The 17,328-nt window shown below is 42.3% G+C and overlaps 1 protein-coding gene across 1 annotated transcript in view; it reads left to right on the top strand.

Annotated features, from left to right (window-relative positions):
• kcnk12 (potassium channel, subfamily K, member 12) overlaps positions 1-8,009 on the top strand; it is a 29,849-nt gene extending 21,840 nt beyond the window's left edge. The window contains exon 2 of the mRNA XM_030442793.1: positions 1,722-8,009. Within this exon, the coding sequence (XP_030298653.1) occupies positions 1,722-2,614 (893 nt within the window). The 3' untranslated portion in view covers positions 2,615-8,009. The remainder of the gene's footprint in view (positions 1-1,721) is intronic.
• Positions 8,010-17,328: the final 9,319 nt, after the last annotated feature.

Below are 17,328 nucleotides of genomic sequence, written 5' to 3'. Positions count from 1 at the left end.
TACGGAGACACTCATCGGCTAATGTTAACGTCAGAGCTGCACCTGTGACACTCCTCCAGATTGTGAAGTGCTTCTTCAACATGCAGCAGAATCTATAAACATCCCCTCCTCTCCTCTCCTCTCCTCTCCTCCTCTCCTCTCCTCTCCTCTCCTCTCCTCATCATTCCCTTCTTCAGCTTGAACACTCAGTCTAATTGACTCAGAAATCAGAGGATAGCAGAAAGCCACAACACAGCCAAAGTAAAAATAATTCTGAGGGTTTACCAAAACTTCTTCCTGGCATCCTCCTCATTTCGTCAGTGTAACTCTCATGTCCTTGTTTCTGCAGTCACACAAGCAGCAATGAATAGTAAATACTGGACTTCATGTAAACACAAACCATGAAAACATGAAAACATTATACTGTGTACTGAACACTTAACTGTAGGTACGCTTTTTGGACCCGACAAACATTTTAAAATGATTGATTCATAATCATAATAATGTTTTTAAAGACTTTTAACTAACAGATAATTAACAGTTCACTCATGTAATCATTTACTGATTGTGTTTATGTTTGCTAAGATGTAAATGTATATCAAAATGTTCATAAATATGCTATGAACATTTGTTAATATACTAATAAGCATTAACTAACAGTTAATTAATACATACATAAAATATAAGATACATAGATATACACATTATTTTATAGTTTATAAAGATGTTATCAACACTACTTAATAGAATAATAAGCATTAATTTACTGTTAACAAATGCCTCTTGTAATATATATGAAGGGTTTACATGTCAATGAAGGTAATAACTAATATTAGTATATAGTTGATAAGGATGTTAGTTAACACGTAGCCAAGCCACTTTATTTAGAGAAAACTGCTTTATAAATGTTTATTTGGGGTTCATTTTTGTCTATCCTCGAGCTTGTGACTTATTTTTGTAAAATCAAGTATTTTATAAGCATTAGCTCACCATTATTAGATATTAATGAATGCTTTGTGTGACCCTTAGCTGAAAACAAGTTTCCCTTCATAAATGCATAATAGTACCAATACCATAACTTGTGTAATGACTATTAACATTTCCTGGATTTATATTAACATCGGGCACATTAAAATCTATGCATTCAGTGAAATATGCTGTGTTTGGATATTGTTCTTTTTTTTATCACATAAAGTTTTCATAAATGTCCCTCCTGATGGCAAAACCGATGGCAAAGTTTGCTTTTACAGCCAATAAATGTAACTCTGGCTTCACATTAAGTGCCAATTTTGTTATTCCCCCTCATTCTCTCTTATTCAACAGCATGCAATTGCAAATTTCATTTGCTGAGCAAAACATTGTTTTTTAAAAATCACCCCATAGTCACTTTATTATTGTCTTCTCTGTCCATTACTATGATTTTATATGCACGCCTTTTCCAGGGGACTCGTACAGTCTTGGATCAGCATCAGCACAAATTATTAACCAGTATTTTCTGCACACTGTACTCCACTCTACCTCTTTTACATCATTTTTCATTAGCGGCACAAACGCTTAGAAATGTGATTTAAACCTCATTTAAAAACCTCATTTAGATTTGTGTTTGCTGTCACGCACCGCCTCCCGTGTCTCTAGACATAATTTCTCTCAATGAAAGTGAAGACATCTTGTGGGGTAAAATCTGTTTTTTGAGCTCCGCTGGAGGGAACAACTGTCTGAGATCTGTCTTTCTCTCTCTGCAGGCTTTGGGATGACAACACCTGTGACAGTCGCAGGCAAGGTGTTCCTGATCTTTTATGGGCTTCTGGGCTGTGCTGCCACCATCCTCTTCTTTAACCTCTTCCTGGAGCGCATAATCACACTGCTGGCCGTGGTGATGAAGGCTGTTAGGGAGCGGCGAATCAGGAACAGCGGTCTGCTCCCACCAGGAATCCGTCATGACTTCTCAGCATATTCACTCCCCGGCTGGAAGCCCTCCGTGTACCATGTGATGCTGATCCTCGGCCTGTCAGCCATCACTATCTCCTGCTGTGCATCAGCCATGTACACCCCTGTGGAGGGCTGGGCGTACTTAGACTCTCTCTACTTCTGCTTTGTCACCTTCAGCACCATCGGCTTTGGGGACTATGTCAGCAGCCAAAGCGCGGCTTACGAGTATCAGAGCCTTTACAGGGCGGCCAACTTCCTCTTCATGCTGATGGGTGTGTGCTGCATCTACTCGCTCTTCAATGTCATCTCTATTGTCATCAAGCAGGTGCTCAACTGGATGCTGGAGAAAATGAGCTGTTTGTTTTGCCAGCGCTGCAGTAAAGCCAGCGTTCTCCTGGGCAGGCGCAACGCCATCCGGCCGGGCTCAAAGGGTCGCCAGGGTCGCTCTGGCCAGCGGCCTGACTCAGATGGACCTTGCGATAGTGACACTGAGGGACGCAGACTATCGGGGGAGATGATCTCAATGAAAGACTTGGCAGCCTCTAACAAGGTGTCGCTGGCCATCATGCAGAAGCAGCTGTCTGAGTCGGCCAACGGGTATCCCAGGACAGTTTGCGGCAGCTCGCGCCATAACGGTTTCTCTGGGGGGGTTGGCGCCCTTGGTATCATGAACAACAGGCTGGCAGAGACGAGTAACTCCAGGTAGACACAGCGAGACAGGAGCTCTTCATTCTCTTACTGTGTGGCAAACCCTGAGGTTGACCGCCATAGAAAAAATACAAAGAAGTGGATTGCCAGTGTAACTTGTTATGCATGATTTTTTTTTGGGATACTTTTAGTTGGAATTACAAGCCTGTGGTGATAATACAGGTAACAATGGTTATGGTGATGGTGATGGCTTTGGCAATGATGGCGTGAAGAGAGAACAAAAAAAAGAATAAAAGTTGATCTGGAAGCGTGGGGGACCACCGATAACCCATTTCATCAACCTCAAATCCAATCCAGAACAAATCACGGAAAGTCTCTTAAATACCAGTGTTAGTCTGCAGAGGAATTAGTCTGTTAAACACACTCAGTTCACCAGACTCGGACGACTGAAATGTGCTGTAAAGGAGCCAAGCGAGGCACACGGTGTGCTGTTCTGAGGCTCTGCCAGTTCATCTGAATGTACATATTGAGTGCTGACGTAAACAGGACAAGTGTAATCACTGAATGATATAGCACATACTGATCTATGCATTATACTTCTCATGCATTTTTTGCACCATTTCTAGACCTTCCATTGATTGTGCGAACCCCATTACTTTACAAATTCTTTACCCTCAAGGGTTTGATCTTGTTTCTGGGAGGGGGTGATGGGCGATGGGCGGCGGGGGGGGTCAAGCCGAGCATGGCTGTGATGTAGCACGGCTGCAGCGAGGGGCGTTTTTACAGTTTGCCACGCTAACAGGCTACAAAGAGTAATTTTCCGTGGGCTCAATATGGAGAAAAGAGCAGCGTTGGAGAATGAAAATCCATTTCTCGTGAGAGCGGAGCTGGCCTTCTTATCAGCTCAGAAAATGCTTTGGCTTGAAGGGTAAAAGAAGGCACCTTCCAGCTTTCTTCTTCCTTATGCTTACAGCTGTCTGCGAGGAAAACAAACGATAAAGGCTCGCATTGTATTAATTGCTCCGTTGAACGCAGAATGTAGACTTATTAGCTTGTGACAACAGAATGAATGAGAGGTTTATGTTTGTTTCAAGTGAAACGTAAGGGAGCAGAGGGAGTTGGAGACGGAGGTGAAATATGGATGGTTCTCTCCCGGAGGCACATTATGTTAAATGATGCAGATTAAAGGTAGCCGGGTCAATCTCAGATGCTGGAGTGGAACAAAAAAAACCTAAAGGGTTCTCTCACTTGCATTGATTTGTCTTTTGTGGGAATTTTCTGCTTTCATCGGGGGGAAACTTCTTTGCAGATGCGTGCCTCTGCAGAGGTTGACTCTCATCTTGATTTCAGTGCAAATGTGTAGCCAAGGTTTAATGGATGGAGGGTGTTTTGCGGAGGATGCAGTGCTACCCTGTCAGGATGCGAGATCGATGTGCGACGTTGCCGGAAACCATCTCTTCTGAGGCATCGTGTGATTTAAAAGCCGTGTGATGCTTGATGTTTTTGCAGACAGACAAGACAGAGGAGGAGACGTCGTTAGGTGAACTGTCCGGGAGACGATGATGGAGGGAGAGAACTAGCAAGAGGGGCCACTGACAGCCGGAGGGGCAGAGGAGGTTGCGTTAATCGACTCCCTTCATTTCCAAATTCATACCCGGTCCAAATCAACGGCCCCTCCCAGCCAAGGGCTCCACTTTTCCTGGCGCCCATCTTCAACATCTAATATCCTCTCAAGTGTCTCACCTCTTTTTTCTCTGTCATCGCTGCATTCACTTCACACACAATGCACCAAAACCCTCCTGCTTCCTTTTTTCTCGCAGATCTCGGCTCTCTCCTTACGCTCATCACCCTTACACTGTGAATACGATGAGACATGCCATCAATGTGTATAAATATATATATATATATATATATATATATATAAACTGGAATGTCTTAAAAAGCGCTTTTTCAATAAGGCGTAAATTGGATCTGGATCTATCCTTAGTTGGTTTTCATCCTGTCCGTGCATAGATTTGAATAATTTCCTTGACTCCCCGGTCTCACCAAGAGGAATAGAGAAATTGACTCAGGTAGTTAAATCTTCAGGCTTGTCTTTGTTTTTCCTGCATGCCACTATGGTAAAGCCATATAAGATAGCTGTATATAAAAACAGAGGACTCTTTCAAGTCTATTTTTCTACATATAGCTTTCAAATATCTACATGTGAATGATTGAAGAGGTCACACTGTCACATGTCTCTCACGCAGTCAGTCAGCAGATTGACAAGATGAATTCAGAATTTAACTATCCTCCAAAAACATGGACATTTGGGTTGCAAAGTGAACACATGATTTATCGATGTTAAAAAACAGGTTGACATTTTTTGGGAAATGCACATAGTGTCTTTCATGCGGAGAGCACGATAAGAAGATTGATGGCCTACCATTTTCACATCTGTAAGGGTAAACATGTAGCTGGAGCTGGCTAGCTGTAACCTGACCGGCCAGATTGTTTGTGTCACTGAACCATCTGGAAAATTCACCCCAGAAACTGTTTGGAAAAGGGCAACCACTTTCAAAAAAACACTTGGCAGATGATAAGCCGAACCATCTGTCTATCACTGCCTATCATGGGCAAACTTCAATGAATCAGAAGCCATATGAAATAATAAATACCACATTGGTAAATCAAACTCGTACTGAAGCCAGTCTAGAGAAGAGCAAAACCATCTTTTGAAGAACAGCTATCATGGCCCATTTATTGCTCTTCGTTGAATAAAATATACTCTCCAGTTCTAATGTAACCGATGCCGTAGCAGCGTCTACACTAACTTCTTGAAGAGCCACCATTGTTGTTTTCAAATGATTAGTGGCTTCTTTCTCGCTGGTCGTCACACCTACATCACATGCATAGCTGCATGTAAGAAGCTGGCTAGTACCAACCACTGTGGTTTGACCACAAGCCAAAGATGGACTCGCAAGATCACATAATAATGTGATATTGTTAATCAAGCTGCCTTGCAAGGTAAGGCTAACTGAGCTACAGGCTAATGTATGAAGACATATGTGTACTGGTAAGCAGATTTAGTTTCTTTTGGAATGAGCCATTGACTGTTTCCAGTCTTAATGCTAGGCAAATTAGCTTTGCTGTGTTTTGCGTGATTAGACGTTGGAGCAACGTAGCATGGGTAGCATGCGTCAGCCAAACGCCAGTGACTCTGCGACGTTTTCTTAATTAGCAAATGCCCCCCATACTTACGATGTCTTTGGATTGCTAACCTTGTAGTGTGTCACGTAACCCTCAAAAAACAAACAATAGGTAGGCTAGGCACTAGTCTTTATTCAGTGCCTAGCTAGCTGGCTGATGGCAATAGCTTTCTTGTACAGTCCCAAAATATATAAATATATATTAATATAATAATATAATGAACGCGTTATCTGGTGTGTTCAATTTTTACCAAAACTGGAGAGCAAAACAACTACTTTTGTAGCTAGCTTTTCGCTTGTCCATTCTTTATGCAAAGCCAACAGTCTCATAGCTGCTGGCGTTAGCTTCATGTTTTACCCTACGGACATAAGAGTGGTATCAATCTTCTTCTCAGCGAGAAAGCCGATGCATGTATTTCCAGAAAAGTCCATTTATACCCTGAACACCAACGGAGTGGCTCATGAACTTGTATGTATGTATGTATGTCGGTGAAGTGACGTGAAGCTTGCGGTGTCAGAGGGGGGCTCATGTGTTGCCATGCTGTTATCAGTGACTTCACAGACATAGAATAGTGTCAAACCCCGGGATGTTTGAGGAGTACAGGCATGCTGTAAAGCAAAGGACTTGCAGTTTGATTTCAAAGCTGTTCCCCCGCTGTGATATGTTGTTGGGTGGGTGGGGGGTGGACGGGGTTACCGGCACTTCTGTTGAATAATGATTCCCGAATGAAGTTGTAAGGAGCATGTGTGTATGTGTACGTTGATGTGCCCAAACCAGTGTGTAAAGAATTGAAAAATGAAAATTAAAGGACTGTGATATGTTATCTTAAATGCTTCCCTAAACGTAAGTCCCCCAGAAGATATTGGACTTAATATAAAAATATTTTCCTTAGGCCTGAAACACGTCGAGCTTTTAAGACACTGAACATAGTATTTAGAGTAATGTTTGCTCACCTAAAATGCATGCATGGCTTGAAATCAATTGCCTAACTTTAGTCCTTGCATATTACAAAAAGGTTCCCTTATTGAATAGATCATAGTGTGTAGAACCCGTGTGTCGTCGTACTACAATCCTTTTGCATTTTGCGAAAATTGATCTCCATTGATTGCAATGGTTTTAACTCCCCCACTGTCCTCTGTATCTTCTGTAAGAGGAGACAGGTGGTCCTATAGGATTTACTGTATGTTTGTTTGTTTTCAGCAGAAATGACTCTTCAATGTGATGCCACTGAAAAGTTACTTTTAAGTGTAATTAATTCCTCTCATTTTCTCATCAAACAGGAAATTAGATTTAAAATGATGCAAAGTTTTCCACACTCTTAGTGCATAACACGGGTGAACATAGCAGACTTGGATCACGGCGCTGCATGAGTCGCAGTGGAGTTGTCAGCATGAATTGAACGGGAAATTGTTAAACACTGCTAGTTCTTCTTCCAGTCAACACAGTATTTACTGTATCCACAAAGCAAAATCAGCTCTGTAGTCCACAGCAATTTGACTGTAAAATATAGCCATTAAAATGTCACGCTCTGCAGTTATTACAAGCCCCATAATAAAACAATTTGTTTGAAGTAAGCAGAGGCTGGAGATGTTGTTAATGCTCATCTTGAAGGCGTTTGATGGCTCTAATGGCGTGATCATTTATTCAGCAAAGCTATTATTTCATCGCGATCACAGTAAGATGCGTTACACCGCACTCGTTCCAGCCTCCTCTGAGGAAGAGTGCGTGAACTCCTCTCGTGAGACTGCTGAAGCCGCTCGTTTCAGGAACAAAATGTATTTACATTAATTTTGCCGGGGCACATTGCAAACGCGGGCCAGTAAACAGCTGAGTGGCTCGGTAACAGAATGATGTATTACTGCCCCGCTTGGCTGCTTCTGATCTTTAACAAGAGACACACTGTTGGCCTTGATCCGGAGCTCAATTTCCAAATCTGCCAGCACGTGCGCCTGTTGTTTCTTTAGTGAGGAGACGGATGATGCTGAGCCACAAAACTGCTTTCGGAGCTCTAATTTCAAAGCGCCTCGAGGCGTCTGTGATCCACAGTTATGTTGACCTTCGGCTCTATCGACATCGACATAGTCCTTACACCTTGGCGTGTGTCTCATGTTGCTTGCATAGTGGTGTAACATCCAGTTAATGTATGCAAATTCATTCTGTTTGCAAGTTGCACATTTATACCAATGATTGTACTTTTATATTTATGTAATTAAAAGTAAAACCTATATGAAACAAGAAGGGGTTCCATTAAACACTGATATTTACTGGTGTTTCTTTGATTGTCTTAATTCACCATTTTAATGTTTGTGGACACTATATCCATTAGGTTTGGGGTTAATGACGACATAATCTGTCTTTAGTGAGGCCTCCCCAATTGCTTGATTGCTTAGATAATCCTGTTTAAATGCCAAGTCACACATTGACACATTTGAGATTTCGCAGAAGTTTCTCACTTGCAATTATGACCACGATGTTGACATGAAGGGATTCTTGAACTACCAAGTGTCCAAATAAGGTTTATCTCCTTCACTCATCTATACATCTGTAATTTGATTGCTGATATTGGAATCTGGACATGAAACTATATGCAAGCATAAATCATGTTAAAGGGATATTCCGGTGTAAATTTAATCCATGGTCTAAATCACAGTGAAACTATGTTAGACTCCCTCTCGAGAGATCAAGTTAGCAGACCGCTAATTTACGGAGTTTTTATCAACCTCAGAAACGACCGCACGACAACAATACGCTGCAGTAAACGGATCCAAATATAAACCGCCACCAAAAAGCCACAAATAATGCTCAGATCAGCACCAAACTTCAGCAACAGTACAAATAAGGTCTCAGCACATAGTCCGGGGCATCTAACCTCCGCTAGCTTAGCTGGATTTCTATTATTAGCTAAAAACAGATTTCAACTCTCCTCCATCAGCTTCTGGGTCGGGGAAGTCCCGACGCGACGATTACCGAGTGCGGTTAGAAATGCTCAATTCCATTCTTTTCCCTGTCCGCTCTCGATAATAACTGTTATAAACTGGCAGGTAAGACACATATGAACTTTGATTGCTTTTCCATGGAGTCATAATCATACATTTTCATCCATGATCCGCGGAACTCTACTGCACTCGGTAATCGAGTCGTCGGGACTTCCAGTCAACAGGAAGCTGCTGCAGAATAGTGGTAAATTTAGCCAGCTTTTCAGTAGAAATCCAGCTAAGCTAGCGGAGGTTAGATGCCCCGGACTATGTGCTGAGACCCTATTTGTACTGTTGCTGAAGTTTGGTGCTGTTCTGAGCATTATTTGTGTCTTTTAGGTGGCGGTTTATATTTGGACTCATTTACTGCAGTGTATTGTTGTCGTGCGGTCGTTTCTGAGGTTGATAAAACTCCGTAAATTAGCGGTCTGCTAACTTGATCTCTCGAGAGGGAGTCTAACACAGTTTCATTGTGTGTTAGACCATGGATTAAACTTACACCGGAATATCCCTTTAAATCACATTGTGTGATCCTCAGGTGACATCTAACACACTCTCCTAGCAGACAGTCTGTTTCTATGTTAGAGTCAGAAGCCGTGAACATCTCATATATTGCCCTTGGTCACCCTGGAGACTGAGATCGCATTATTAAGACAGCTGCCTGGTCAGGAAACACAAAGGTGAACTCGCTCTGAAAGAGACTGGGACAAGTTACCTTTAGCCTATAGAAGGACAATTCCTTCACAGGTGGAAGGTGAACACTATTCAGAAATCAGGAACGTGTAGTGTGTTCATTAGTGAGCTTTAGAGGGGATGGTAGGTGATAAGATTAAGGGCTGCTGGCTGTGCGGTTGTGTCATATCTAGCCGACACACAACTCCTACAGAAAAATACCAAGCAAGCATATTTCCCAAAATGGTGGACCATTACTTTAATGATTAGAGCATAGAGCAGACAAGGCATTCAGTCAGGGGGCCCTTATAGAGAAAGGGGCTAAAACAGAGGGGGATACAGAGCTGCAGCACTGGACTGTATGAGAAAACTGATGCATTTTCCGAGGAATAAAGAGAGCGTAATGCGTCTCCTTCAAGCCTCTAAGGTAGGAGCTGTAAAAATGTCACCAACAGAGAGGTTTAATACCTTACCTGCTAGTTTATTTGAGCAGCAAATGTCATGAATTGTTTATAGACGTGATGTGTATCAGCATCATATTTCTACGTGAAGGCAGACAAGAGAGGCCTTTTTTTTCCAACTTTGATTATGTTCATGAATGCTCAGTTCACATTGGTTAACAGTGGTCCTCAGCACCCTGATCAACCAGCTTCACTAACCCACGTCTTTCTTTAAGATCTTACTCCACCAGGACACAAAGAGCTTACTGGAAGTATATCAGAACAGCGTGGATCTCCAGTAATGGGTCAATCAGGATGTTAGTCATAAAGGGGGACCTGTAATTGCATTCATTATTGAAATGAGCCTGATCCCAGCAAATTATGCTGAAAAGCAACATGCATTATCTCACTGCACAGGGGTGAAGAGGAGTCTGCGCAGAGGAAATGTGCCCCACCGTCCGCGCCCATCAGTAATTCTCTGCTTAGCAAGAAGCCGGGTTTCTACTATTAGCGGCGCCATTAAACAGTCCAGTATTGTTGTTGGAGGAATTAACACCCACCTAGAATGGCTGCAGCCCCCCCCCTCCTTATGCTCGACCACGTTTGATCAGCGGGACTTTTGTCCTGCTGGAATATCTGCGTGTTACCAGACTTGTTTAAAATAACTGCTTCTGTTTTCCCACAAGAAAAAAAGTCCACCTTTGCTGCAAACACATCCAATTCAGCTTTGATCTCCTAAAGACTTCCCAGAGTTAGTCAGGGGGGAAACAATCACAGTATCTTTTTCCTTGTTTTTCCCTTGCTGGGCTTATACACGAAGCTGTCTGTCACATCGGTACAGTGTAAACAGCGTGATTACTCCGCTGGGAGACAGGACTGCAGCAAAAAAACCTCCTGCAGCAGGCTGAAGTGTTTCCGCTGGGACTCAGCTGGTGTCACAGATATCTGCCTCAATTCCTTCACTGCAGGAGAGAACTCTGATTTCCTCCTCCTTTCGTCGAGGCCTGTTCTCGCCGTCTCTCCGTGCCTCCTCCCCATTTCTTCACGCTCCCTCTTCAGCCAGTTTACGATTGATAAAATACGAACACCCCTCTTTTGAAATCGGATAAATCTATTTCTGGAAACCGAGGCTATGCATGGAAACAGATTAGATACCGTCTGTGTGGGAGGAGAAAAATTATACACCAGCACTTCCCTGCAGACACACTGCCATAATGTCATTCATCTTCATTTCAAGATTGTCACAAGTGATTTGGTTGGCAAGCTGTTGAGAATCAACCCTTCTTAAAACCTTGTCAAATGAAATACTTTGCACAATTTGTCTTGAGAGGGGAGAGTGGTGACGGGCATTAATACCGTCAAAGTGGCAGTGAGGATCACAGGGTCTGTATCATTAAATGATGACATTTGGAACCACTCTGTTTTCTTTTATCGCTTCTTACAAGAAATGTATTGAAATCTATTGACTTTTAGAAGAGAACAGAAGAATCTGACAGTTCAAATTAAGGGAACAGGCATGAGTTTTGGAGATAGTGACTGTAGAGATGTCAGCCCTCACTCAAATGTTATGGAACTAGGTGGCACTTGACTTGAGGTGCTACAAATGCCACAAAAAAAAAATATATATATATATATATACATTGAAAAACCAATAGCAATGTCTCTCTCCAGAAATCACGACAAGGTTACTCAAGATAATCCACGGACGGTGTTGTGAGCAGTTTCCTGTAGGAACTATTTTCCTTTGGTATCAGTGCACACGAGGAAACGAGCATCTACTTATGAACTAAACTAAGCAAGCTGATGTTAAAGCTCAGACGAGGAGGATGCAGTTAATGTTTGCATCCTGAGCTGTAGAAATGTGTGTTTTTTATTTTGGGGTGAACTGTCCCTTTAAAAGGCTACATCTGGTGATATTCAGTGTTTTTCATTTTGTTATCACATCCCTTGAAATGACTAAACCCGCAATTAATTGATCCTACTGACAAGGCCTTCTGTGGAGCTGGATACGTCTTATCCTCTGTACCAGAGAGCTCCATTGTTGCCCATAACTATTAAAAACACATCAGAGAGCCGCACTGACTGATGTGTTCCTTCATTACACACCAACGTTAGCAGCTGGAAATAATCCCCAAGAAAAAAATTTTATTTCCTCCCTTTGAGTTAAGTTTGCTAAAAACCTCCAGTTTCAACCAGATCGGACTCAGAGAGTCGGGTTGAGCAAGCTGAGCAGGATTTATCGTGAAGTGAAATGAAAGCTGAGTCGAGGATTAGTAACGAATGAGAGGCGGGAAGGTGATGAGGGTAAGAAGGAGCCCACGGCGGGTGAAGCGAGGCCAGGGGAGCAGCAGGCAGGTAGGCAGGAGGAGCAAAGAGGTATTCAGTAAGTGGAAAGTGAAAAGAACACGAGGAATCAAAGAATGTGAGCGAAAAGGAGGCATGCAGGGGCAGAATCTGCCTTCATTTTAATTTATCAGTTAGTTTTGATAGTTTTCCAGAGGTGGTGAGTTGTGCCGGAAGCCTGCTGCAATGCCCCACGTCTTTAAACCCGACGCTCCGCTACCAGAATGCATTGCATGGCTCCCTATATATGCACAATAAATGGGACCATGGATCCTGTGGACATGTGCCGTCAGCACCGCACAAGCAGACTGGATGAGCTGACATTGAGTGAGCAGAGAACCGGGCTGTGAATACTGCATGCTGATGAAGCAACGAGGAGCGGGTGAGGCGCAGAGTGGGTGTCACGCCGAAGGGAAAAAACAGGAAACATGAAAGGTAAAATGGGGGAGAAAAAGGAGTCTCGGCCAAAACATCTGAATAATTCCATTTTTTATTATCGTCTTTTATAATAGACATGCATCATCAGTAGGAATAAAACGGCTCACGGGGTAGAGAAGTCAGAACTTCCACGTGGTTGGTTTGGGTCTTTTAATTCGATTTGTTGACAATAACGGCATCGCCAGCTCGGTCCTATAATGCAAATAAGTAAGCGCTTGGACTTTCAAGGCTTTTCATTTTGGTGCCCGGCTGTGTTTTCAAATGTTTTTCTCAGATTGAGATCTTGAGAGATGAAAAGAAACATCAAGCTGCGGCTGCATTAGATGTTCTGTGAATTCATTTCGTCTCCTCGAGTTGAAAGGGAACTCTGATGTCCAAAAATGTTCGACGGGGTTCCGAAGCGACGCTTTACATTGACTAAATCTCAGGGGAAAAAAAAAAGATAAACGAAAGATTTACAGCAAGTATAAAACTGTCGTCGGTATAAATTCACATTTGAATAAAAACTAAAGTCGCCTTTAATATCATCAGGCTCTATACTCTTTATACTCATGTCTTTACCCGAGGCAATAATATGTTAACTGTAAAACCTCTTCTTATAGCTACATGCTTCTCATGTCAAGTAGAATCTGTTTCGAGCTATTCAGAATGCGCCTTCTTTGTATCTGAAGGGGCCGTGAGCATCTGAATAAAAAGGCAGGGTGTGAAAATCCAAAACGTGACATTTACATGTAGAGGGGCCGAGCAGCCTGAATGATGAGGCAATTACCTTATAACATCTGCTTTTTCAATTACCCCAGGGAGGAGAGGAGGAGGGAGAGAGGGGTTAACAGATAAGGGAAACTCCCCCGTTCAGCTAATGAAGTTTAATATGATCTCTTCGTCAGATTAGAAAAACGCAGCACTGTTTACTACCGCAGGAATTCTTCAGAGTCAGCCCGCCTAAATTGAATAAACCACGCAGTTCACAGCAGATAAAGTTGGATGAATACTAATCGAGCTCCGAAGAGGGGTGAGAAGGAAAAAACCTTTCAGCAGTAAACACCGCGGTGACTCAGATGGAGTGGAGATTTTCGAGCGAGAGCAAACTTCGAGTGGCTTCTCGTTATCTTCAGTGGGAGGAACAGGCCCAGATTCTTCAGAAAAGTCCCCCGCCGTCTGTGCACTGGTGCGATTTCAGTGGAGCTGTCTGCACGAACCGAGTGTAATCAAGGTTCAAGACTTCAACATTTTAACAAAATAAGAAGATGTTGGTACACATAGGCCTGGTTTAAATCCCTGTGAAGTATTAAAGGCTTAAATTTCCCCCAAGACTGGACTCAGACCCGGAGATAAAATGTCAAACTAGAATAATCGGAACAATCGGAAGAAAGAGCGGAACTACAAATGAGCCAACGTTTAGCTTCCTTCACAGGTACACAGCGTAATATTAATATGCAAATCCCTGCAGTCACAGAGATTTTCATTTTGTTTGTTTTTTTCTCATTCCATATCACTTTTTTTGGCAGACTGCCTTCGACGTGTCACTTCATTTCATTTTCATTTTTAGAAAAATGCCAAGCAAAGATAAAACTTCAGTTCACTTTAGTTTGAACTTTGGCTGTACAGTTTTTTTATCTGAACAATGGTTCCAATTTGTTTAAAGCAACATTATGTTACTTTTATACCCTAAAATAAAATAGCGTCAAAATCTAAAATTGTGGTTTTCTGACATCATGTTAAAGATAATCAGACGTTTAGCTGCAGGAAATCTTGTTCTTTTCCCGAGGAACAGTCAAGCAAGAGGTAGATTCAATCTTTGCTAATTAGTTTAGATGGAATTCGCATCTAAAATGACAGCTGTAACAAAACTGAACTAAAGAGAACAAAAATATTAAGTGGATGTTGATGGAACGTGCTATAGTTCAACATTGACAAGACGACAATCGCCAAATTATTTGAGAGACAGAAACAGTTCCACCGCTTGAATCTCTGAATCTCTCGAGTGAATAAAAACAAAACAAACAAAAAAGCAAATTTGGTTTAAAAACGTGGGAGCATTTAAATTGCAAATCAGTCTGCGGTCGTGCACAATTTCAGTGCATCTCAAGGAGAGCAGAAATCATAGTCACGATGGAAAAAAAAATAAAAAAAAAAAAGAAGCCGGATAGCAGCAGGTATTTTCCTCGCTGATCCTTTTATTGTCACGTTGTGCACGTTTTATCCGCGTGGGTGCTCCAAATAACCTCGTTTGCGGAAGAATCGGCGACTAAACGCAACTAAAAATAGACAAAATTTGTTCATACCGCGCCGTGGGGAGGACAATGCGGTGTACATTCAGATATCTTTCTCAATCTCTCTTCTTCCCCCATTCTCATCTATGCTAATCTCCTCTCTTTCCCCCTCTGTCTGGAGAAATAGACACTGCGGTTGGAGTTAAATCTGCTGACTGCACTATCACTCCACTATCAGCCACTGTTCCCACTTCAGTTCCCCCTGAGGCGGCTTGAATTAATGCGACTGAACCTCACACTTTTATGGTGTTTCAATAGGTTCAGCGGCAGAATGGAGCAGCGGAGGGACGGGCGAAAAATCACAGAAAGGATGGCGGTGAGGGGGCAAACTGGTAGCAGGCATTAGTCATTTGGATTAGGACTTTTAATTGGTCTTCGTGAAGTAAAAGTAAAGAAAAAAAAAAAAAAAACTGAAAAAAAGAAATGGAAAAGCCTGTGATCATAAAATCTGTCTCATGTCGGTGTAAAAGTGAGCGCCGCACAGAAGAGAGGGAAAGCTGGTCAGCCCATTATGCAGCAGAGCAGGGGAACTGTAGAGATGAGAGGAAGGAGGAAGGAAGGCAGGAAGAGGGGAAGGGCTGAGCTGTTATTTCATGTTGTTTCTCTCCACACAGTCCCAGCAGAGCCTGGGAATCAGTCTCTACACGAGCCTGATGTGCACCCTCATTATGCTAAGAGGGGTCCCGCAGAGCCCGCTTTCGAATAGCGCTGCTTCAGGAGCAGTTGAAGAGGAAGAAAAGACCCCCGGGTGGAATGAGGGAGGGTTTTTTTGTTTTTTTTTCAAGCAGGTAAGGTGATGGCAGAGGTGCAGAGAGGGTTTCAGTTCTGTTGTCGGCTTTGTTGCACTAACCCTGAGATTTCCACGGAGATGGTTTTGCTAAATTTAAATACGAGCGTTTCCCTTTTTTAGATATTTGCTCGACTCTGATCAAGTCTTTCAAACCTTCCCCGCACCGACGGCAGCGTGTTTTAAATAATTCAATTCTCACAGGACCCCACCGTCAGCGGCCGTTGCGACAGGTATTCTCATAAACTCAAATTAACCTGGTGCCCACTGAGGTCTGCCACTCACGTCCTGGAGGGGATTTTTAATGAGAATATAAAGGAGGCGCTTCACATTTACAGTGGTCGTGCTGGTAATAGTAGTAACAGCTGATCATAACAACAACACAATGTTAAAGGGGTAGTTCAACATTTTGAGTGTTGGTTCTCTGTAGAGCCTTTAAGGGTTCGGTAGCTTGGTACGTATTTGACACCCTCAAAAGGTTCAATATAGAACCATTTAAAGCTTTAAGGATGTTTGTCTAGCTTGGGTTCCTTGAAATATGCTATTATTAGTAGTGTGATTATTATTATTGAATTAATATCAATTGTTATGCTTTATTTTGTCACAATATTGTTAATACATCTGCAGAATTACCATGATATTAAGCTAATATAACTAAAAGCCTATCATATACAGTAAATATACATATACATGTACATTGAGCAGCAGGTTAGCTTAGCGTAGCTTAGCGAGAAGACTGGAAACAGCGTGAAACTGCTAGCCTCCCTCCGTCTGAGGGCAACAAAATACACCAAGCACCACTTCTAAAGTTTACTAAATAGCAAGTTATAATTCTTTTCATTAATCCATACTAAAACAATAATGAAAAATAACTCAAACTACTTTTTTTTACACAAATGAGATACGATGTGTTCAGAGACAGAGTTTGAGCCTAGCAAGCTATTCGCCCCGGTTCCTGTCTTCGTGCTAAGCTAACTGGCTGCTCAAGGCTTCCTATTTACTGTACGTACCAGAAACAGGTGTCAATCATCTCCTCTAACTCTGAGCGAGGAGGCTAATACGCTTATTTCTCTGTCTATGAAAAGACCCAAGGATTTATAGAGGTAATCTGCAGTTGAAGATATTTTCATGTTTCAAGGCTGCACCAAACAACTTTGGAATTTGTTGGCCCCAGTCAGCAGAAGATTATAGTTTTGAAGTACAATGATAAAAAAAAAAAGTGATCTATATTGCTTCAAATGTTTTGCTGCTGACATGGTTCAATTTGTCACTTTTTTGTTGAGAAATAAAAAGAAATCCCTTCATGACATGATGTGGGATGGAAGGATTGCCCCCTTCACAGCCCCAAATAAGCAGATGAGGTGTATTTTTACTCATAAATCCTGCGTGGAGCACCTTTAAGACGTCCGCATCAGTGAGGGCAAAGCAAGATGTACCATTTAATAATGTTATCCGGGGCTGCACCTTGGGTTTCTTGCCCACTTTATTTCCCAAAGCACTTGACAGGGCTCAAACAAGCGCATGCTTGTGAAAACGCATTTCAAGAGGATTTCTCTGCTCTGAATATAAATTCTTTATGAGTCTTACACAGTCTGGTGTATATTGCTCTCTGGCTCGAAGCCATGCTGCTCTTGGGATAGTGCACTGAAAAGGGT

The sequence above is a fragment of the Sparus aurata genome, chromosome 15 (assembly GCF_900880675.1).
Source record: "Sparus aurata chromosome 15, fSpaAur1.1, whole genome shotgun sequence".
NCBI lineage: Eukaryota > Metazoa > Chordata > Actinopteri > Spariformes > Sparidae > Sparus > Sparus aurata.
This window is presented reverse-complemented; position numbering and strand designations above follow the sequence as displayed.